Source organism: Phallusia mammillata, chromosome 2 (assembly GCF_965637545.1).
Source record: "Phallusia mammillata chromosome 2, kaPhaMamm4.hap1.1, whole genome shotgun sequence".
NCBI lineage: Eukaryota > Metazoa > Chordata > Ascidiacea > Phlebobranchia > Ascidiidae > Phallusia > Phallusia mammillata.
This window is the reverse complement of record NC_137253.1, coordinates 27,468,061-27,492,780: the sequence shown is the minus strand read 5'-3', so window position 1 is coordinate 27,492,780 and position 24,720 is coordinate 27,468,061. Positions and strand designations below refer to the sequence as shown.

The following is a 24,720-nucleotide window of genomic DNA, read 5'->3' as shown; positions in this document are numbered from 1 at the left end:
AAATACCTTTCGTTTTGTGTTGACCAGTTGTTTAATGCAAGCAGTAGGTGGTTGCGAATTACCTTTTTATTTGCTCATATAATATTTAGAATACACTGCTCTAATTTATAAAACGATAAACGACACGTTAATGCATTACTACACAAAGCCTTTCCGCTTATTTTCTGCGCAGTCAGACCTCTCCCAATTGACAATCACCCAAGTCAGGCCTATTTTCAGTCGGGACGTTTCCAATTGACAATCACCAAAGTCAGGCTTTCTCTGATGACGCTCTGCGCAGTCAGGCCTTCCTCAATCGTTGTTTCCAAACATCTCAGACACAATAGGGTTTATGTTTCTCCAAAAATCAAAATTTGTGTCTGGAAAAATTGTGTCTGGAAAAATTCCACTGGAAATGTTTCAGTCTCTTCCCAAACCCTTAAACTTTATGACACTACTGCAAGATTACAATACAGACATTTTTGACAGCAAATACACTACGAAGGGATTGGAATCACATTAAATATTTAATGTGTTTCCTGTTGTACTTGCACCATATATATTTTGTAATCATTTCTGACACATAGCCTTTGATATGCTGCACATTTTAAACTTAAACAACTTTAAAGTTGTTTTTTCATCTTGTAAATGCACAATCTGTTATAATAGGCTCACCAAACATGGTGATACATTGAACAAAAACTACAGAATATCTGGTTGACATTATGGTGCAATTGTATTTGCTGCCTTTATTCGTGTTTAGCAAGAATTTAAGTGTTGGTGAAAAGTGTTGTGTATGCGTGTTTTTACAGAAAATTGCTTATTGAGTGGAATAAAAACAATATGAATATCTTATGATTCTGACTGAAATAGTACATAAACAGGCAACTCATTTGGGTATTTATATACTTGTCCACCTTAACTGCGATGTCTTAAATGCATTTATATGCACATGTATCTTTTTAAAATATTGGAATTTTGTTGAGAGTTTATAGTTTGAGAATTCACAACATTATTTTTTTTTATTTATTTTTTTTATTTTAAAATCTGCAGCAAGTTCAAATCTGCAACATTTCATTATTTTAAAATTTATTCCACACATGTTGGTTGTAAACTGAAAAGGGTAGATTAAATGAGCTAAAAAATTTGAGCTTACCCAGATAACATATATTTGTTGGCAAAACGTTGGGTGAACATCAAATTTTAATCGGGCCAACTAGTCGGGTTACCGTTGGGTAAACGTCTAAATGCTCGTTGGTTCCTCGACGGCGAAACTGTCAGGCCAACCAGTCCCCTACGTAATCCCCAACCGTATTACTCATCGGGCCAATTTTTACCCATCGTTGGCCCAATGCTTTCACCAACGTCCTTTCTACAATGGTTCAACGTTTGTTCTGCACACGGTTTTCTGCTTACAAACAGCACCACACACTTCGCACAATAACAATTTCTGTATTAAAACGAAGTAACGAATGTAGGAAGATGGAAATTGTTATTTTGAGAGTAACTGGGCTTCCCATTTCTTTCTTTTCCTCTCTTTGCGGCCTCCGTCGCGGTCTTTTGCGAAACGTAGCCAGTCTGCAGTAACTGCGTTGATATCGGCATCCGTTGCACTGGCGGTGATGTGATTTCGACGCACCGCTCCTGTAAAAATATTTATGTTATTATGCAACCTCCAGGTGGGTTACCTCCCGAAAAAATAAAATTTTTCACTGAATTTTGTTCTATAAATGTATGATTGTGACAATAGAATATGTGGCATTAAAGTTTAAAGATATTCGAAATGGTTTACTACACTCTTCTAGCAGCAGGCCTTGCAAAGTATGAGCCAGGGCATTTTGTAGTCACTACAAATATTACCAGCTAAAGCATATTTACCCTTTCTGTAATGTAATCATTTCTGTGGACCCCCTTGTACAATTACCCTGTGCTAGAAACGAAATCCTAACTTTTGGAGGTTTTCCAATCCTAGGGTGGGAACCACTGATATGTGAGGTAAGTGTCAAACTTACTTTGAATTATTTCATTGAGTCCAAGAAGGGTAAATGCATGTTTTTTTCCTTTGCCTTTCATGTTGAACTGCAAAGCCAGTTTATTGCTTACACAATGCACCAAGATATGTCTTACAGTTGTGCTGATGTCCTTTCCACCAATACTGCCCAAATATTGTACCTGTTAGATACAACAATAAGAAATCATTACCAAAAAAAGTCAATCACCCATTTTCATTATGGAAATTATTGTACACAACACCCACCTTTTTCACACACAAAAGCTGACTCACTCCTATACTTCATAAATTAACCTAACAAGTGTAAAGCCTTTTGTAATTAAATTTATTCTTACCAGGTTATTTTGAACTGTTTTGTCTTTGTCTTTTAAAACATCTTCGAAGTGTTGCAAAGATTCCATGTCATTTAGTGGAAACGACACATTTGATGGCAACTTTATCGGGTTAGAAGGGTTCTGGGAGTTGTTTTGAAGTACAGCCAACACATTTGCCAGTTGCAGTTTCACATGTTCAATGCCACATAGAATTTGTTTTTGAACAGCTAATAATAGAAAAACTTTAAGTACAAAATACAACTGCATAAACAAAAATACATACATGTGGAAGTATTTTGGGACGCATAAGTTTTTTCAGAAAAGGAGTCATCATTGGAAAATTCAAATGAATCATCAATTCGCTAAAAAAACAAAAATAATCAAAAATGTGTCAAGAAATATATATATATATATATATACACAAACTTTCGTAAGTACCATAGAAAGACCTTTAAATCAGTCGCTGTATATTATCATTTAACAAAATTAATGCATTTCTAACAAGCAACCTGATATTTAAAAATGATGTTGCTCTGGTACTTCCTGCAGTGACAAATTTATAGCCTTTAATTATTCATTCTTTCACTGTACTTGGAAGGAGATTAATTATTTTGGCAACATATAATATTACCCAATAACTGTACATGGAAATTCAGTTTTAACCACACCAGATTTTGTAAATATGTTTGAAAACATGACACACCTGATCACTTTCCAAAAGTTTACGCTTCAATTCTTCTGGATTCTGAGCACTTGAGGTACGTATCAAGGGTGGTGGTAAAGGTGCAGATTGAGTTCTTTTTTTAGAAGGGGGAGATGAGTCATCACTATCAGAGTCAAAATCAGCATAACGAGCCACTGGTCTAAAAATAAAACTAATGATAAACATGGACTGTATGAAAAACTTTCGTTAAAATGATCTGTGATACTTTTTCAATTTTTTCATAGGTTAACATTCAAGATAACTAACAAACCTTTTTATCCGCTTCTTTGACACTTCAGAATCAGAAATATCTGATGTTTGAAGATCTGAGACTTCTTCTGCTTGGCGCAATTTTTCTCGGGCCTTCAAGTATGAATCTAGTCATTGCAGTTTTGTAAGTATACATACAAAACAACAAGCATGCAAGCACAAATGAAATACCTGTTTTGTACATTACCCTTTTTACAGTGCATGAAGTCCAAGTTGAATCAGCATCTACATGGTTTTTGACACACTTTGCAATTTTTAAACTGTTCCTATATGGCGGCCAATAACATAGCTTCTCATTTTCCCTCAGCCACCCCAAAGGTATTATTTCAATCATTGAACAACCACTCTCATCATTTTCTCCAGAAAACTCTACTACAGCATACATGACTATAAATAACCTGTAGATGAAATAAGTTTAACAATGTTCTTCAAATACAACAAAGCCATGCTTATGTGGCAACAATACACATTTGCTTTCAACTTCTGACAACATACACACATATAGCTTTTCATGAAGATCACATACAAAATATGTGCCAAATGTTTTAGAGCTGGTAGGATAGGAATAAAACTCAACAGCATGTTCAAACTTTTTGTATACTAACAAAATTGCATTTTGGTCTTCCAAGGAAACCAAAATGTTGAATATTTTTATAATCTGTCCCTTAAGTTTAAAGCAATTGTTGCCATTACTCACAGAAATTGCAAAAATTGGCAATTGCAACTTCCGGTACTGCAGAAATCCATTGCCAAAAGATTGTGGCAAAGGCCCAGATTTATGTAAGTGATGAAAAGAAATCCGTTTTTTACTTCTGTCAGAAACAGACATAAAATCTTCTGACAACCTTCTTAACACTTGTTGCAAAGGATACTTGGGCTTTCGCACCATGCGTTTCAATTTTTGCAAATAATTTTCAAAAGGAAAAGATGCAAAATTGTCCAGTGCACCATAGGTTTTAACATCATTACAAATATGCAACAAACCATGAACATTATACACCAAATTTTCACATCCATATAACTGAGTAAAATGTTTTACAAATAAATTTAACAAGTTGTTGGCATAATCACACCAACTTTTACACAAAACAGGACTTCGCAAAATAAATATCGCTACATGCAAAAGCATAAAATTTTTGTAAACATTATTATCCAAAACACTTCTTAAAACAATTGGTCCAGTATACAACAGAAATTGGCGAAACTCAGTAGCTTTCCATCTGTCACATTCATTTAAACCCCTAGGTTTTCGAGCAAACTCAGATGGTATAAAACTTCGCAAACCAAGCAATGAAGCTGAGATGGCCTTTACCTGTGAACAACTAATGCGAGTTGTTAAAGGTCCATGACACCAAAGGCCAATTAGGTGTCTTGTCACACCCAAGCATATTAAATGCATGTAATCAAGAGGAAAGTTAGACACTAGTCCAACATTAAGTGATAAAAAAGGAGATACAGATAAATGATGCTCATCATCTTCCATATCAGCAAAGGTCTTGTCAGTACGCAAGGGAGCATTAAAATCAGGATAAGTCATTCGATGATTATTATAATGTCCATGTTGGGTGCATTTGTCACAACCTGCATAGCCATTGTGTTGCTTGATGCACTTTATTAAAGATCGGTCAGGAGAATCACAGATAACAGAAGATAGTTTGACACTAAAATGTTGTTTGTCACAAGTCAAACCCTTTTCTTCAATGGATTTCATTTCAGCAATAAATTCTTCCAGATATTGCTGAACCGGCTTTGGCTTACAAGGTCCATAAAAAAGACCTATTAGAAAAGGACTTGCATATGAAAGATTAGTAATCATTCCCAAAGTTGGCCAAAATTGACTGTTTGTGCTTTTGAACAAAGGCAAGCCATCAATGTTTATTTGTATCAAAAATATTTTTTCTGGGAAAGTTGAAAGCTTACTCAATTCCTTTAAAATACAATTCTCCACACCAAAATGATAGTACTCGCCACCGCAAATTGCCTTCACATCATAAGTTGTGGCTGTTTAAAGCAATGTGCGGGGATCCTTTGGCAAAAATGGATGAGCAACCCTTAAAATACACAAAAGAGAAGACAAGGAAGCATGAGAAATTCTATTAGAAGTAGCCCATGTTGCTAATTCAGCTTTCATATTTAAACAGCTTTCAGAAGAATTGTCATCCTCATCATCACTACTGTCAATACTAAAACAGTTGTCTTGTGTTTCACAAAAAGTTACATCATTACTTGTAACACAATTTAAATCCAAAACATCAATGTTCACCGTCTCATAACTGCTGTGTTCCTTGATAACTGGTTGCTCTTTCTGGGAGTCAAGTTCCGACACCAACTTCCTGACGTTCCGTTTTACTTGACGTCGAATTGTCCACTGTGATTTTACTTTTAACTTAAGCGGCATTTTTAACACTACAGCGTTCTAATAAACGCGAATCTGTAAAAACATTTTTACGTGTAGGCCACCGACGACACTACCAGTCTCTGTCTTTTTTGGCGGGCTTTTGGTCATGTGACTCTGATACGTCATCACAAACATTCGGGCAGGCAATTTTAAGGTTTTCCCGCCAAAACCTAGACGCCAGAGTAATTGGAAAGGTATGGGTTGTAAGGTTGCCAAAGTAAGTTGTTGTAAACTGACATGGGATAAATCGAATGATATTATTGTAAACAAACGTACGTCCCATATAGCTCACTTCCTTATAACTGCGAACCAGCCCCTTTGTGCCTACGTTGGCGTTGCTTTTTTAAACCAACGGTTGGGCTTCGGACCGAACGCCAACATAGGTGATGAAAATATAAATAATTGGTTAAGATTCAAAACAAACAAAACGATTATGCATTTGTCTAACCAAACGTCTTGCTAATAAATTTAAAGAAACCAGGCTGTATTTACTGAAAAATCAATGCGCCAATGATGGGCCAAACACCAAGAGCCAACGCCAACGAAAAATATGTTGGCCAACGGTCTGCCAACAAAGTCTTGCTATCTGGGTACTAGATTTATGGTGTTTAACATAAGCAAAATAATGTGGAACCGACTACAAAAAACTTTAAAACAGTCACATTTTAGCCCCAAGACGTTGGTGACAATTAAAAACAGCAGTTTCGATCAGCACAAGGTGATGCTAAATGAAGTATCACATCTTGTTGTGCGCAGGAAATAGCCATTCTTGTTGGATTTATGTCTTAAATATAGATGAACGCACGTAAACTATTTATATTGCACAATGAAACATGTATTACCACTCAGTAATGATTTATTTCACCACTAACCTAATAACGTATTCCCAGCACACCTACACTAATACACATCACAGTCAGTCCACTCATATTTATTGGTTATTACACACTGGAATACATGGGACCTATTAAACAACAAATCATATATGCAAATTCGCTATAAAATTGCTTAAAACAAGATGTATTTACATTTTTTCACTCTCTCTCTATTGCCCACAATGCATTTTTGGGGCTTCCTTGAGCAGCCGCCATTACGCTTTAATTTGCTTCAAAAATCATCTAACCGTTCAATGGAGTAGCGCAATCCATTGTTTATAGAGATCAGTGCTTGTATGGCGCAATATTGTCAACCTGGTGACATTTCTACTGTATCACAGTCGGTGCTTGTCATGTCAAAACCTGCATTGTTTTACTGAAGTCACGTATTGTAGACGTGGCTGCCTCGTGTTGATAAGCGACTGGATGTTGTAGTCTCTACATGTAGAGGCAGCATGCTTTAATAATTGACCAGTTATGTTTGTTTCTTCGATAACGGATAGCAGCAAATTTGTGCTAACTGAACTGTTGACGGTCGTCCAATGCGTGATTTGGACATTTTGGGACCACGAATTCCACCGTCGTCAGCCAACGTGCTGTTGCCGTAAATAACTGTATTTTTCCTGTAAGCTTTGTTGCTCAAAGTCTCGCAGTTTGTTACTAGTGTGGTTTGCTGATATGTGTTGAATTTGATGCTATATTTGCAGAACTTAAATCTACTGGTCGCTTGGAATGTTACTGTGACTCTGGTCTGATAATAGTTTGGTAAGAGTCAACTTTACTGATAAATTTTTGTCTGCTGCCTTAACTAAAGTAGTACATATTTGCAGAAACCGCTTTTGCCCTTGTGCTCGTTTTGCTGCTATTGCCTTAATGTAAGAATTCGTTAATTGGCTCTTGGTGCCTTGGAGTTATTAAGTGCGAGAAAAGGTTCTGGGAATTTAAGCGTTCGCCCCTGCTGTGCTGTCTGGACGCGTAAAGTTACTCTCTCTACCAATTAAAGGCAGCGCAACATTGGGTTTCTTGGCTACGTTATGTTTTTGGCATGGAATAGCAGATTTTAGGTTGCTGATTTTCTTCACAAAGCCGATAATGAATTCTTACATTAGGGCAATAGCAGCAAGACAAAGCCTACAATGAACTTTGGTCACCTTACGAATAATTGACGACGCAACAGTGCTTCCTACAGTAGGCTATCTTTATTTTTGCTTACCTGCAGACAATTTTTGTAGGCCCTTTGTTTGGGCGTGCAGCTGGATGATAGTTTACTAGTTTGAAAGACACGTGTTCAATCGGTTGTCAGTCACTTACATTGGAAATAACGAACCTGTAGTATTGCGAATCGTTGCTGTTAACCGTTGAAATAGCTGTAGCTAGACCGCTAAAACAAGATGGAATTTAGTCGTTTTAAGTGGCTGTTTCTTTTGATTCTGCTCCCGACTGCAGTGCTTGTTTACATGAAACTAGCAGTGGAAGAAAAATGGAACTTTGAAAACGTGAGTAAATGTACAAAAATGTGCACAAAGTGTTGTGAATACAAATAATCTTAAGCTAAACCCTGCTATGTGAGCTATTTGGCTAGTGTAGCCATACAAAGGCAAACGGTGCGCACTGTATGCAGCATATCATTTATTGCAATCAAGTCAAGTCAAGATTTTATTTGCATTGTCACATCAGAGACTACTAAGCAGAGACTGCACACTGCGATTTTTATTGAGATCCGTTCCGCTTCAACGCGACCAGTAAGATTGCGGCGTTTACAATGGAAAAGGATAGGAAAAAGTTGTGTTGTCGTCTGCTTTTTCGTGTTTACGTGAAGCGTAGGCTTTTGAAATAAATTTTATTGATTGGTACATCAACTTGACTACTTCTGAAAACATATTGAAGAAAGAAACTTTCCGAAGGCGGAAAAAAAACGACACAGGTGGCGATTGAATGTACGAAATTTGCTACCAAATTTTCGGATGTGCATGTATGACAAAAATGAACCATTGCCAACATCTATAGATTATATTTGCGAAAAGAGATGTAATACGAATTGCTGGGAGCTCCAAATGTTCTCAAAAGAATGTAACTAAATTTTAAAATCTGTCATGTATAAATAAAGACCATGCTATGCCCAACACATTTAAACTGCAATAAATTTTATCACATTGCCTTTTGTTCTGGTACTTGTTTTTTTTTAAATATCAATTCAAGCAGCTCAAACTAACCAACCTCATAGGTGTTGATTCCAGCTATATTATTTTGATGATTATCAGGATGAAATTGGAAACAGCGTATGTTCTCAAAGGAATGGCACAAAATTTTAAAATCAGTCATCATCAACTAAAGACCATGTCAGGCCTTACACATTTAATGTAATCATTTTTTTCATTTCGCTTTTGTTCTGGTAGTTGTGTTGTTTTATCAATTTAACATTTTTACACAAAAGTGATTTTAGATGTTGTTTTTGCAGCTTAAACTATCCAATCTCATAGGTGTTGATCCCTGATATTTTAGTTTGATGATCAGGATGAAACTGGAAATAGTATCATGCATTATTTAATCGATATTGCCATCAATTTTAATATACAATTTTTGAGGCATTTGACAAGCTTTATAATATTGCATTTAAAATACAATTAAGGCTGGACTGTTTTCAAATCAACTGCCTACTTTTTTATGTGTGTTTTATTTATTCAATCATTAAAGCAAACTTTTTTGAATTTTTGTACATTGTTCAGTCATATATTTCATCTATTGTTTATCTTTGAATTGTGACATTTTCATTTGCATGAGTCAGTGTCATTTTTTTAAGCAACCACTGCATCTGCATGTAATTTTATTTTCTCTACCAGCTAAAATCTTCCTCTGTTAAGCCTTCACACAAATACCACTTAGTAAACAAATGTATTGTTTAGCAGCAAAAATAAAAAAAGTATAAAAGATACACTTTGGAATTGTCTATATCTGAACTTTGAAGTAGCAAGGTGCATACAAATCTAGTTTGTTACAAAACATAACAGAAACTGCTGATTTAATAGTAACAATAAACTTGTGTTTTGGTTTCACATTTGATGAGTTTAAGCATGTTGCTGTGGTGACGCAACTCCATCTTCTTAAGTTAGAGCCTATCAACAACTTATTACCATTCTAAAGTCACTGTATTCTAGGAAAAAATCACCACAACATTAGTTTCAAAAGAAAAGTTTTACCACAGCCCTTTTAAGTTCAGTTCAACAATATTAAGACAAATAAATCGTTTGGGAGTAGTGTATTTCAGTCAATACATTGTTAGTATAGGAGAAAGCTGTCGAGAAAAACCTGCAGCGCAACTTTAAACTAACCTATAGCCAATTTTGACCGAAAACATGTGGTCATATCAGAAATCTCGCATTCTACCACTACCTTGGGCCTGCATTTCCATGGGCTGGATGGGTGTTTTACCTTTATATCTTTTAAAAAGTATTCTAGTTTGTTTAACAACCATTAATATCCGATTTAAAAGCCTACGTTTCGCGTAAACACGAAAAAACAGACGACAACACCACTTTTTCCTATCCTTTTCCATTGTAAACGCTGAAATCTTAGTGGTCGCGTTCAAGCGGAACCGATCTTAATACTTGCAGAGAACATTTTTATTTTTAAAACACAAATGAAGTTTAATAAGTATCAGATTAAAATACCTAAAAATCAGATTAATTAATTCAAACTTATATGCAAAATTTTAGTTCGATCCGTTACGTACGTATTGGCAAAGATATCGCTCCATTTATGTCGTCGCTAAATGGGCGGTGTTCAGTCTCTGCTTAGTAGTCTCTGGTCACATCTTTATCACAGTTCCATTGTTGAACAGTTAAGTAGACAGCAAGGATATCGAAAAAAACCGTGGGTTATGGAGACAAGTGATTGGCTCGATGCTTTAACCTTTGTTCAATTAAGTTTTGAGTGGTCGGCTCCCTTATTAAGTCTTGATATTTGTGTTTTTGTACACTTTTTCATTTTGCTATATGCTGTGTTTTGTTGTAGGCCAGACACTCAACGAATTCCGTTCAATGGGTTTCACACAACTTTTCAAAAGAGCAAGATCTTTTAGATGAGGCCCTAAAAAATGCAACTAACAAAGTAGGCTATACCTAGAAACGAGCAAAAAAAAATTAAAGTTTTCAATTTTAAAAATGTTACGCTTGGATTTTTTGACATGGAACATCTTATACTGTTTACTTTTTAACAATAACAACGGAAATTTAGGCCGAACCCTAATTTATACATTTTAAGCAGTTTGGTAACTGGTTCATTCTACTCCAGGGGTTCTTAACCAGGGATGCACGCACCCTCAAAGTGTGCGATAACCGTTCCTAGGGGGTGCGGGGATGCTGAATCATTAAGGTTGGTTAGGTCTATTCTGCTTAAATACAAAAACCCTGGGGGTGCGAAAATTGGTTGGTGAGTTGAAAGGGGTGCAGCAAGGAACACATGTTAAGAACCACTGTTTTACACTATTATGTATTCACCCGCTTGTTTGTTTAATTTGATTTTTAGATCATAATTATAATTTGGGATGCACCATTTGGCAGAAAAGTTCAATTTGGCAAAAAAATTGAATTTGATTCCATGCCGTATGAGTGCGGCAATTGCCAAGTCACACTGGACAGAACGAAGGTACGTGCACATTGAAAAGAATTTCACTAATATTTGTGACACTAACAAAACAACACTTTCCGTTGTCAAAAATGTACAGTAATGTTGAAAAGAAATAGCGCATTACAGCAATAAGCAATTACAATTGATTGCATTTTTTACAGATCGATGAAACAAACGCAAAAGCTGTTGTATTTCACTTTAACGAATTGAAACTTACCAGAATGCCTGCAACAAGGTATGGAAAAGCCTGCAAACTAAACGAGTACTATATTTTAAACCAGCCGCTTTAGCAATGCTAATTAGAACCAACACTATAACATTTTCATCAGGGTAATGTCATTGTTTTTACGCCTGTCTCTTTTTCGTCTTCACCCGTTTGGTGTTATAAGAACGACCGTGAGGGTAGCTGACATTACCCTGATAAAGACACCCCGTATGAGACTTCGAAACGTCAGATGTTTTGTTTATATTTGCCGGTTGAATAAAAAGGGAAGGTTATACAACATTACAACGTTTGGTCTAATCAGAAATATTTTTCATCTGACTCTGAAAATGTAATTATGATTTGGAATTCGGTAGATGACTTCAGTGTTGTTAATTTTTCGGTCCGTTATTATATGCGACTGTTGTCTCCACCTGTCGTACTGAGTATCTGGTGACTGGTGATTTACAATATACTACACACAGTTTATAATTTGGTCGGGTTTTATTCCAAAACCATAAGGGTTCTAATATTTCCCTATGTAGGAGATTGGATCAATATTACGTTTGGCGTTGTATGGAATCGCCAATAGCTGTGCGGGAGCCTCGCCGGATGAAACTGACCGAATATGACAATGTTTTTAACATGACAATGAACTACAGGTACAGCGACTGCTATAGATATAAGCTCGTGTGTTTGAACAATGCATTTTAACCAACGTTTTCATTCTATGTCTTAGTCTATGCAAACCATTGTGATATAGTATTTTATGTCCATTAAATATGGAAAGGATTTCAAAATATGTACGTGTATATAGACCTGGCCATCCAAAAACTGGGTAATAGAAATCTGAAGTCTATGCGCGAGTTTGAAAATTATCAATTCATTTCAACGTTTTTCGATGTTGCATCTGAGATTTTAATTTGTTTCCAGTTTCTAAGTTTAAACCATCGCTTCGCAAAGGCACGCTACAAACTTTGTAGCCAACAGTGCAAACGTTTCGCTATTATCCTTTTCCGTCTTTTTTATTTAGACGGGATGCAGACATCTATGTCCCCTATGGCAATGTATTCAGTACATGGAAAAGACGTGGTGAAAAAAAGTTGTCCGCAAACGAGCTTGATGCTTTTGTGAAGCAGAAAACCAATCTTTCTATTTGGGTTGTATCGAACTGTGGACTCACCCGTGGTGCAAAATACCGGATGGAATATGTTAAATCTTTAATCAACGACGGGCTGGATGATATAGTATTGGGTGGAGATTGTTTTAAAAACCGACAACCAAAATTTGAGTACTCAAAGTACAAGTTTTATTTTGCATTGGAAAACAGTTGGAATTGTAGGGATTATATAACTGAAAAGTTTTTCTACAATGGACTGATTAGTGGAGCCGTCCCAGTGGTCATAGGACCGTCCCGCGATGACTATGAGGCAGTTGCCCCGCCGAACTCATTCATTTATGCCAAGGATTTTTCAACGCCCAAGAAACTTTTGGAATATTTAAAGTAAGTGTTCTGAAAAGAGCATCACTCTGGATCCTAAGTCCTAATCCATTTATATGAATATCTTTGAAATGGTCGGACATTACGATCCACATTTACACTTCCGATTTCTGCTTATCATGCCCTTAGCTGCGGATTAAAATTGTTTTTGTTTTAAAACTGTCTCAAACACGCCCCAGTCAATTGTTGGAGTCGCATGTTACTTAATTGTTTGATAGTCATTTACTGTCGTACAAAGTATGTATAAAACGCAGTAATGAGCTTAAAGATCAATTCCATTTTTAATAAATTTATGTGCACTTTTACCGATTTTTTTTTAATTCAGTTATCTTTTTGATTACATGAAAAAGTCAGCCAAAAATTTTGGTATCCTTATACATGCAGGTATTTGGATAAAAACGACACAGCATACAAGGAATATCTAAAATGGACAACTGAGGATCTTGTCATCCCTGAACACCACCGTGAAATCGATTATTGTCAACTTTGTCGTGTACTGCACGGAATTAACATCGACAACATATTTAATCCAGTATATCAATCGCAGTTAAGGGACATACCTCTCTTCGGACTGCCTACAAAACCTCGAATCGTACCGTCACTTGCAAAATGGTTTTATGGGACGGAAAACTCGGGTTGCCTAAAAACGCCCTTTCCTTAAGATAAACAATGATAGAGATAAAGTTTCGTAGTAAAATCGTTTGGGAAATCTGATAATCCTGGTATGAACAAAGAAAACCAAAAAAAAGGAAAAATGCATATTTGTTTGCATGTTTGGAATGTTTTTTAACTTTCTTTAAACTGAGCGGTAACCGAAAAGTTATATTGTAAAGCAATCAGTTCTTATATAACGAACTTACTCTCATTGCGTATTTTCTCATAAATTTGAGCACTTTTTCCTCGTAACCAGCTCTTTTTGATTTTGATGGAAACTGTTTTGTTGTGCGTTTTAAATTTAATGCAATTTTTAAAAGTGCCATTTTGATTTGTTTTTGTTTTCTCAACAGAACGATCCGGCATTTATAAATTCAGAACCATTTGGTCAGCAGTTTTATTCTGGAACCAGAATCCGTAATTCGAATTATGTTTTTTTTGGATTAAAATTTTACTTTCGAGATTATTGCGACTGAGGATGTCCTGACTGCGGAGAGCGTCATCAGAGAAGGCCCGACTTGGGTGATTGTCGATTGGTAACGGCCCGACTGCAATGTAGAAGGCCTAAATTTTGTAATGTCGATTACAGAAGGCCTGACTGCGTAAAGCGTCATCAGGGAAGGCCTGACATGTGTGATTGTCGATTGGGAAAGGCCTGACTACAATGTAGAATGCCTGACTTTCGTGATTGTCGATTGGGAAAGGTCCGACTGCGTAAAGTGTCATCAAAGAAGACCTGACTGTAGTGATTTTCGATTGGGAATAGCCTGACTGCAATATAAAAGGCCTGACTTGGGTGATTGTCGGTTGGGAAAGGTCTGAATTTTGTGACTGACTGACTGTCGTATTGTGTGTTATAGTATGATATGTTTAATTTTCCATTTAATTTGCCATTATATTTGCAAGACTTGTTTCGTACTATGGTCTCATCTGTGTGGACTTTGACCCCTCACAATTGCGTACAGGCAATGAGGCCACACCATCCCTATCATGGATTCAATATCAAAAGCAACCCTTTGTTGTCTGTGTTTTCCTTCAAGATTACAAAGCGAAGTACCTCTTTGCTGGTGATGGAAAGAATTGTCGCGTTAATAATTTTTTAATTGACTAAAGCGAATATATTCCGCCGCACTTCAAACATACACAGTCACTGCGATTTCAGCAAAATTGCCTGCAATGGCACCTAAAATTCTGTTCCAATTTTCCTTACTGGTTAAAGTTTTTTTGGTATTGCTAATTGCACTATCTATGACTGTTTTTTTTGCAACTTTTGTACTCTAAAAAAACTCCAATACAGAAAAAAAGCGAAGCAACGGTTTTGTGGTTCTGACACCCAACGCACCGCATGTCACAGAAATTTTTGGCGGTTGATTGCGTTAAAATTAATGGCGTTTTCCTGTCATCTTCTATCCAAACATTTACAGTATACAACAGGTTTTCTAAATTATCGCATGCAGTACAACCTTTCCAAAATCGAGATGTTCATGCCACAGTACTGACAAGTGTTTCCACATTTACGCGGTAGATATGGCAAGAGATTCACTTAGGGACAAAAAAACCTATTCTCTTTCCATGTTGCGCAAACGGTCTAGAAAAGGCGAGGGAAAGTTTGGGAGAAAAAAAACGAGAACCAGAGATTATGATTACGACACCATCCCTGCTCCGGATTCTTTACCCTTCCGACTCCCCATTAATTAACGCCTGTAAAGAAAAAATTGTTGCCTGTAATTCTGTTTAGCAAGAATTTAAGTGTAGGTGAAAAGTGTTGCGCATGCGTGTTTTTGCAGAAAATTGCTTATTAAGTGGAATAAAAACAATATCTTATGATTCTGACTGAATAGTACATGAACAAGCAACTCATTTGGGTAGTTATACTTGTCCACCCTAACTGCTATGATGTCTTAAATGCATTTATATGCACATGTATCTCTTTGAGATATTGGAATTTTGTTGAGAGTTTATAGTGTGAGGATTCACAACATTATAACGAAAATTTATTCCACACATGTTGGTTGCAAACCGAATAGGGTAGATTAAATGAGCTTAAAAATGTGAGCTTACTGGATTTATGGTGTTTAACATACAAAGCAAAATAATGTGGAACCGACTACAAAAAACTTTTAAACAGTCACATTTTAGCCCCAAGACTTTGGTGACAATCAAAAACAGCAGTTTCGATCAGCACAAGTTGATGCTAAATGAAGTATCACATCGTCTTGTGTGAAGGAAAGAGCCATTCTACTTGGATTTATGTCTTAAATATAGATGAACGCACGTAAACTATTTATATTGCACAATGGAACATGTATTACCTCTCAGTAATGATTTATTTCACCACTAACCTAATAACGTATTCCCAGCACACCTACACTAATACACATCACAGTCAATCTACGCATATTTATTGGTTATCACACACTGGAATACATGCGTCCTATTAAACTACAAATCATATCTGCAAAAATCGCTAAGAAATTGCTTAAAACAAGATTTATTGACGATTTTCCACTCTCTCCCCATTGTCCGCAATGCATTTTTGGGGCTTGATCCTTGAGCAGCCGTCATTACCCTTCAATTTGCTTCAAAAATCACCCAACCGTTCAATGGAGTAGCGCAATCCATTGTTTATAGCAGTGGTTCTCAAACTTTTTTGTGCGCGACCCAAATCTGAGCTTTATGAACATGTTGCGACCCAAGCCTCAAACATCAAAATGTGTATTTTTTATTTCTTGTTACTTACGAATACCTACTTGTCGTTGAACGCTAACTGTTACATTCCATGTTTAGTTTCGCATGATTTATAACCTCCTATCATTCCCCGTGCTAACACGTTACAATCGCCGAGTGCGTAACAGAATATTGGAAGCCTATGGTCTGTATGTTGTAATGATTGGCTCATTTTGCCGAACAACGTGGTCGAGTGAGGCTGTATTTCGCTATGGTAGTGATGTAGCTGGGTGCCATCTAAACTCTCAGAAAACCACTTACTTATGATGCAATACTCCAAGGTTACGATAATAAAGCCACATAAAATGCCAGTCATGACAAGAAATTGAAAATACTTGAAAAATGAAATGAAAAAAGTTCATTTAGGCAGAATTGAATCACTATAGCGCGACCCATTTTTTGACCCTGCGCGACCCATGTTTGGGTCGCGACCCATACTTTGAGAACCACTGTTATACAGGATTATAGAGTTTATAAGTCAATCTTAGAAGTATGACAACTTGCTAAAATGCTCATGTGTATTTTGTGCCAGGATTAGGGGGTAGCAACTCTTCACACTTCAGGGAGACCCTTAAAATGATAAGGGAAGCGGTCTTTCCTCTGGACTTTGAACCAGGAGTCGAAGAAATACTCCCAAATAACTGCATTTATGGATTGAAACCTGACATGAAGTTAAAAGAAAAAAATTAAAGGCGTGGCACGTAACCACTTTCAATGCGGCAAAATCAGTTTAATCTGGTTTTGCCACAGTCATAGTGCAAAGATGGTTTGCGATACGTACACAGAGCTTAAACAAAATCTTACAGCAGAACGTTTCAAAATTATTAGAAATTGTTCAGCTATTATTTGTTTAGGTGGTGCTTCACTGGCAAATAACGATTTGGCACAGTATGTTTTTATTGACAGAAAGGTAGCTCGTCATCCGTCACGGTTTGAAATAATAAAACTACATTGCATTTTAGGTTGCATTTAATGCCGAGTTCAGGAATGACAACGTGGCCAGGGGAAGGTCAACTTTGATAGGAAAAAGAGACGAACAGACCCTTCTGGAAATTGGGCCATACAAAAATGGCTCTTGTCAATGCTGTAACCGTAAACGAATTGACGTGACGCCTGAAATGAAAACGGCAAGTAAAAATGCAGAAGGTTTTTTATCTGGCTTAGCCCATCCATTCCTGAGAAGCCAAAAATCATTTATCTTAATGTCCGGACGAGGAAGAGGGTCATTTAATGAAAGATTACCTTTCGTGTCGAAGTTGAAGAATCGAATTAAGGAGAAAACTAGGAATGAAGAGTTCAAATTCCCGCAAAACACATTCTCAATAACTTTTGGTTTGGTTTGAAGTTTGGTTGTTGAAAATTGACATATTTACGTGGTCGGCCTATTTTCTCGCACTTGCAATGACCTTGCCACATCGTCATTGTAAAAAAATCGATTGCTTTTTGGTTATGCTTTGTAATTGTGCTATATACCTTACTTCACTTTTTAATTCATGCGCTGCCTAAAACCACAGTTTAAATGTTATAGTAACCTGCTTGTTTTGGGTGATGACTTACAGAATCTGAATATATTCATCGATCATCGATTTTATTTTCAACGACCATGCCAACAATTTCGGAAACAAACAAAAATAGTTTTTTCTTACTTTTTGTTGGTTTAGGCGAGATGCGCAAGGGTTTGTCATGAAATTTTGTATCAATTTGAACCGAATTAATATTTTTGACTATTGTAATCACAAATGTGTTGCGAGAAATCTAACTTTTATTCCATGCACTGTTTTTATCACTCTTCGTTGCTACGATATGTTACTGAATTCCTTTTGTTTTCACTTTTTTGTTTTTGTGGTTTTCGCTTCTGTCATGCCCAGCTTGCTGTTTTCCATTGCCACGGCTTTTATTTTATTGTTTTGTTTACTCGCTTCTGTTTCGAATGCAACCACTACACCGACTTGACATTCCTTAATTGATTATACAGCCTTTGGCACCTTTCGCAATCAACCTTGCGTAATTGATTTTCTCGCGACTTGTCTCCAAGGCAACCTCCTAACAAAAGAGTTGGGTCATTGTGGGCGAGCAGTAGTGTCGGTCAGTGCTTGAGTAACGTGGTATGTTTGTGCAAACTCCTCATGTAACTTGGGGAGTCTTGTTTTTATCGATTTATCTAGTGCCACTTTCGCCTAATATTTTAACTTGTGTCTCAACTTTCAGCTTGCTTTTTCGGATAGTACAAAATTTAGAATTGCATTTCTGCCTCTGAATTATAAAAACCGTAAGGGTTAAACGCTTTTTTGATTGATTTTAATTGCAAACCGTTGAAGCAGCTGACTTAACCTTACAACACGGCAACAAATGCATTGATCAGATAAAATATTGTGTGTGTGCGACATAAACTTAACTAAAATTTGAAAAAGCAGTTTGTTTGGCCGTTCATTTTTTTTGGACAGCACTTACAAATATTTAAGAGTGACATTCAAAATTTGTTTTTTTGTTTATACGACACAGCAGTATAAAAAACGTCCATCCAGATTTGGCAGCGGATACGTCCCGTGTTACAGTTTTTTTAAAATTTAATCTTTTACGTGTGATGAAACGGTTTTTGGTGTGTCGTACCATTTCGCTTAGCTTGTTGCAGATGGCAAATATGTTTTTAGTCGTTACAATGAGTTTAGTATTAAAGAATTTATGAGCAATTTATTGCAAAACTTTTAAAGTGGTCTTTGAAAAAAACACCTGAAACATTAGCGGCGCATTTTGTTTAACTAAACTCGATGGTGGGCAGTACGACAGATTGTTTACTGTTCTCTATGTGGCCACAGTTGTTAGATGGTTAACTGAAAAAATGACCGTTGTTGTACTTTCCTCTAATTTGTTGACGACTATCAGTGGTACCAATTCGAACCAAATTGGACTACTCCGAATCTCTCTTTTGATTTCTCCTCAGTTTCTCGTGTTTTCCACAACAAGGAAGTGAAATAACATTGCTACTAGACAAAAGAAACAAAGTGTAATGAGCGCGTACGCACATTGTTATCTTGTTTGTTTTACTGTACAACATCACTGATTATTTAAATCTTTTTTGTCCTATTTGTGCACTTGTAATAAGTTAGTTAATGTTTACTATGGTTTGTTACTGTATCTTCACTGTTATGTTTCTATTGATTTCCCACATTCTTTGTTGATATTTAACATTGTTTACAATTTAATAATATTTAATTTATAAATACATGCACATTTTGTGTTTACTTGAAATTATTTATGTTTGTATTTACGGCTTACCGTAATTTGGCAAATGACACATTCTCACGTGCTGCAACATTTCTTTCCCGAATTAATTATTGTCTCGCACCAATGATTTGGATGTCGACGCGCCCCGCCAAGATCACTTAACTTTAGGACTGCCATACTTCGTGCGAGGTTCTCGCTTGGGCCTCGTGTTTTTGGCAGTGCTCTGTGTGCGCTTGGAAACGTGGTGGCTTTGTGTTCAGTTGTGTTGTATTGGAACCTTGAAAGTCCCACTGTCGTAATCCAACGTTATTGTCTTTGCATATTTCATTAAACATGTTTTAGTTAAGGCCCTCTTCGGTGTGACCATTTCAACTTTGGCTTTAGCGTCAAGCCGTTAGTGCAGGGTGACCTGGTATATACCAAGTTAGGGGCGTTGATCCCGCTATAATAGTGGTTAGGGTTGGGCAAGCTTACTATATTTAGTAAAAGATAACCTCCTTTCCCAAAAATCTTAGGCCATTTTCGGGATCACCCAACTAATTTCGGTTACAAAAGTAGTAACTAAATAATCTTATTTACGATGCCAACTTTTTGACCGAAAAAAGACCGAAACCTAATCCAACATTCGACTTGGGCGGTTTCTCTATCCGTCCAATTGACAGAAATAACAAATAATTTTCGCGACAGCTTTGTAGTTTCCTGATTTCGCCGCTGCCATCTAGCTTACTCAGCAAAACTGCAGCTGCAAGATAAGCGATAAGCGTCAGGTAATCGACATCGTTGCTTAAAACACCGGGAACAGATTCTGAAGGACTGAAGTTGCACAATGTCAATAATGCACTAAAGTTGGTAACTGTAGAAGGCATAAATTCAATGAACATCGATCTAATGTTCGTGACAAACTATTACGTGTTTGGCGGGTCGAAACAATAAAACATTAAAACGTTTTCATTTTTTACTCATTTTACATTTTTAAAATGCAAAACAGGTTGATACGTTGCATTTAGTGCAGTTAACCACCAGCGTCCCAGTCGGAATGTAACTTTCCGATTGTTAGCGCATAAAACTCCAATCCTTGTTACGTCACAATTGGCGTTACATATCAAGCGAATAGGGATTAAAACCTCGCGGCTTTGAGATAACGACTGCCTGTTATTATGTAGCGGTAAACTAAACGATTTGGGCCTATTTAATTTACGCACAACCTTTTGAAAAGGGGGGTCCGGACCCCCAAAAATAAGGCTTTTATTGCTCTTAACGATGTTTGGCGAGGCGTAAGCGAGAGTAAATGTTTTACGATATTTCAATCTGAAACTTCAACTTTACCGTTTTAGCAAATATTGGCCGACCTAAGTTGGTACCATAAACCTCCAAAGAAGTGGTTGCTGGTAACAAAGAATCTTAGCAAATCCTGGAAGTTAGTGTGAAGGTCGACCGAGCTTAACAGCAAAGAAAAAAATCCGAGCTAAACAGCAAGAAATATTATTATGCTAAATCCGAAGAAGATCTGCCCTAATGCTTGTCTTTATTTTGTCCCTGGATTGGGAGGAAACAATCCAGATGATTTTAGAGAGCCTTTTAAAAGCATCGGAGACAGTATTTTTGGCGTGAAATTTAAGTCAAGTAAAGTACAGATATTGAAAAATCGCTGCCAATATGGAATATACACAGACGTGGAATTGACGACCGAGATTAAAACACTTACGAAGGTTCACCCGCACTGTGACAAGTACGTTAGTCTGGTGTGGTTTTGCCATAGTTACGGGGCGACTATGGTTTGTCAAGCTTACAAGGAGCTGAAAGACGATTTAAGCCCCGGAGAATATCTTCTAATCTTCAACAAATCAGCAATTATTTGCATCGGTGGATCTTCATGTGCAGCGGAATCACTGGCAACGGTAAGAGTCTATTGAGTGTTGCAGCTAAACTAAGGTTACCAGACGTGATGAAATTGATGGACATGTCCGGAATTGGGGCGTAAAATCTGTATCCGGAAATATTTTTCTAAAACACTCCCAATATCCGGAATTTTAGCATTTTTCTCTGGGAAACTAAGGTTTCATTTTAATTGCTTTCTGTCCGGAATTGGGGCGTAAAATCTGTATCCGGAAATATTTTTCTAAAACACTCCCAATATCCGGAATTTTAGCATTTTTCTCTGGGACACAAAGGTTTCATTTTAATTGCTTTCTGTAAAAAATCGATTGTTTTTTGGTTATGCTTTGTAATTGTGCTATATACCTTACTTCACTTTTTAATTCATGCGCTGCCTAAAACCACAGTTTAAATGTTATAGTAACCTGCTTGCTTTGGGTGATGACTTACAGAATCTGAATATATTCATCGATCATCGATTTTATTTTCAACGACCATGCCAACAATTTCGGAAACAAACAAAAATAGCTTTTTCTTACTTTTTGTTGGTTTAGGCGAGATGCGCAAGGGTTTGTCATGAAATTTTGTATCAATTTGAACCGAATTAATATTTTTGACTATTGTAATCACAAATGTGTTGCGAGAAATCTAACTTTTATTCCATGCACTGTTTTTATCACTCTTCGTTGCTACGATATGTTACTGAAATCCTTTTGTTTTCACTTTTTTGTTTTTGTGGTTTTCGCTTCTGTCATGCCCAGCTTGCTGTTTTCCATTGCCACGGCTTTTATTTTATTGTTTTGTTTACTCGCTTCTGTTTCGAATGCAACCACTACACCGACTTGACATTCCTTAATTGATTATACAGCCTTTGGCACCTTTCGCAATCAACCTTGCGTAATTGATTTTCTCGCGACTTGTCTCCAAGGCAACCTCCTAACAAAAGAGTTGGGTCATTGTGGGCGAGCAGTAGTGTCGGTCAGTGCTTGAGTAACGTGGTATGTTTGTGCAAACTCCTCATGTAACTTGGGGAGTCTTGTTTTTATCGATTTATCTAGTGCCACTTTCGCCTAATATTTTAACTTGTGTCTCAACTTTCAGCTTGCTTTTTCGGATAGTACAAAATTTAGAATTGCATTTCTGCCTCTGAATTATAAAAACCGTAAGGGTTAAACGCTTTTTTGATTGATTTTAACTGCAAGCCGTTGAAGCAGCTGACTTAACCTTACAACACGGCAACAAATGCATTGATCAGATAAAATATTGTGTGTGTGCGACATAAACTTAACTAAAATTTGAAAAAGCAGTTTGTTTGGCCGTTCATTTTTTTTGGACAGCACTTACAAATATTTAAGAGTGACATTCAAAATTTGTTTTTTTGTTTGTACGACACAGCAGTATAAAAAACGTCCATCCAGATTTGGCAGCGGATACGTCCCGTGTTACAGTTTTTAAGAATTTAATCTTTTACGTGTGATGAAACGGTTTTTGGTGTGTCGTACCATTTTGCTTAGCTTGTTGCAGATGGCAAATATGTTTTTAGTCGTTACAATGAGTTTAGTATTAAAGAATTTATGAGCAATTTATTGCAAAACTTTTAAAGTGGTCTTTGAAAAAACACCTGAAACATTAGCGGCGCATTTTGTTTAACTAAAAAACTCGATGGTGGGCAGTACGACAGATTGTTTACTGTTCTCTATGTGGCCACAGTTGTTAGATGGTTAACTGAAAAAATGACCGTTGTTGTACTTTCCTCTAATTTGTTGACGACTATCAGTGTTACCAATTCGAACCAAATTGGACTACTCCAAATCTCTCTTTTGATTTCTCCTCAGTTTCCCGTGTTTTCCACAACAAGGAAGTGAAATAACATTGCTACTAGACTAGGGTTGCCATATTTTATGACATACAATCCCTGACAAAATTTATCTCGGTTGCGTTAACCCATTTTTTCTCAAACCTTTTCGTTTTTTTCTAAATTATTTCTAGGGCTTACCATTATTATTTCGAGGGCTCGCGGTCCGTTAGCGTGAATGTGTATCTCAGAAAAACGAAAGTAGATTGCAGGATTTTAGCTGGTTATGCAAAATTGCACATAACAATGATCCAAATCTGACATCACAGACAAGACAAAAAAAAACATTACAATTGTGCGCGAACAATTGCATTTTTGTTGGTTGTCATGCAATAAAGCCTACTGTTTAGCACTGGAGACGGTCGATTCTTACTTTCACTTTGATTTAAACTTATTCAGTTGCATAAACTGAGCCAAATAAGAATATAGAATTACTTCCACCTTTTTCCGGATCCCGCAAAATGCCCGAAAGAACCGCGGAGTTTGAGAACCGCGAAGTTAACCTTTTTTGCGACCAAACACTTCTATTCCGGAATAAATTTAGAATATTCGGAAGTCACTCGGACGGCGACACGATAAAACGTCGGATACGATACTCTGATCCTTGTCAATTAACTTTCTGCGTAGGCTTCTGTTTAGTTAAGTTTATTAGCAGTGTTTCATACCGGAACGAAACGAAATAACGTTATCCGTTCTGAGCAAATTATTTATTTCGTTATTTCGTTCTGGACCGATATTTTCATTTCGTTCCGGTCTGACCGAAATAAATTGATAACCGTATTTTTCGGTATTTCGGTCTTAAAGAACATTTCTTTCTGGTCTTTAAGCGAAAAAAGAAAGTTGCAGAAAAACACAAAAAAAATTGTCGGTAGTTGTTATACGTCACATATAACATTTGTCAATGATGGTCAAACGAATGTAAATTGTAAGAGCTTAACGGTGCGAAATTTTCAGCAATTGTTTCATGTCAGATGTTCAGAACGAAATACCGGAATAAAAAATAACGGTATTTCGTTCCGTTCCGGTATTTTTATTTTTTTTATTTCGGTATTTCGTTCCGGTATTTGAGCCAAAAATTATTTATTTCGTTCCGATATAACGTTCCGTTCCGTTCCGGTATGAAACACTGTTTATAAGGCTAAGCTCACTACTCTTACTATTCTTGAAACAATAAGCACATATATAAAACCATTCGGACCGATTTCACACAGACAAAACAAACAATGGGAGCCACAAAGACCTTTTTAAATTTGAAATAAAATGCCACTGTAAAAAACGTTTTTATGTCTCACAACATTCGACTTTTTGTTGTTAGTTAGTTCCTTGCATATTAGGTACATAGTTAAAGCAAATGAAATTTCCCACGTCCCCATGTAGCATCGAATGCTGTGCTTTCTTGAGACGCGGGTTTTTATTTCTGTATTTAACGCGTATTTTTAGACAACTAGTAACAAACAGATATTGTTACGCGCGCACACACACTGCGAAACGAAACAGTAACCTTG

General features: G+C 36.7%; 3 protein-coding genes across 4 annotated transcripts; 1 reads left to right on the top strand and 2 right to left on the bottom strand.

Moving 5' to 3' along the window:
* Window positions 1–1,415: 1,415 nt before the first annotated feature.
* On the bottom strand, window positions 1,416–4,782 carry LOC145214761 (uncharacterized). 2 transcript variants are annotated; one of them, XM_080083364.1, is made up of 7 exons: window positions 3,449–4,782; window positions 3,279–3,384; window positions 3,008–3,167; window positions 2,588–2,666; window positions 2,326–2,531; window positions 1,992–2,151; window positions 1,416–1,623 (listed from the first exon to the last, which is right to left on the bottom strand). In XM_080083364.1, the coding sequence occupies exons 1-7, from the start codon at window positions 3,660–3,662 to the stop codon at window positions 1,472–1,474; spliced, it is 1,077 nt and encodes a 358-aa protein (XP_079939490.1). In that variant the 5' UTR covers window positions 3,663–4,782; the 3' UTR covers window positions 1,416–1,471. The 2 variants fall into 2 exon arrangements, with proteins under 2 accessions (XP_079939490.1, XP_079939491.1); XM_080083365.1 differs by having other exon boundaries at window positions 3,465–3,548.
* On the bottom strand, window positions 3,676–6,261 carry LOC145214760 (uncharacterized). Its single transcript, XM_080083363.1, has 2 exons — window positions 5,541–6,261; window positions 3,676–5,328 (listed from the first exon to the last, which is right to left on the bottom strand). The coding sequence occupies exon 2, from the start codon at window positions 5,091–5,093 to the stop codon at window positions 3,693–3,695; it is 1,401 nt and encodes a 466-aa protein (XP_079939489.1). The 5' UTR covers window positions 5,094–5,328; window positions 5,541–6,261; the 3' UTR covers window positions 3,676–3,692.
* A 1,044-nt stretch (window positions 6,262–7,305) lies between these two features.
* Window positions 7,306–13,681, top strand: LOC145214170 (3-galactosyl-N-acetylglucosaminide 4-alpha-L-fucosyltransferase FUT3-like). Its single transcript, XM_080082653.1, has 7 exons — window positions 7,306–8,046; window positions 10,562–10,657; window positions 11,075–11,194; window positions 11,338–11,411; window positions 11,924–12,040; window positions 12,412–12,882; window positions 13,264–13,681. The coding sequence occupies exons 1-7, from the start codon at window positions 7,942–7,944 to the stop codon at window positions 13,538–13,540; spliced, it is 1,260 nt and encodes a 419-aa protein (XP_079938779.1). The 5' UTR covers window positions 7,306–7,941; the 3' UTR covers window positions 13,541–13,681.
* Window positions 13,682–24,720: the final 11,039 nt, after the last annotated feature.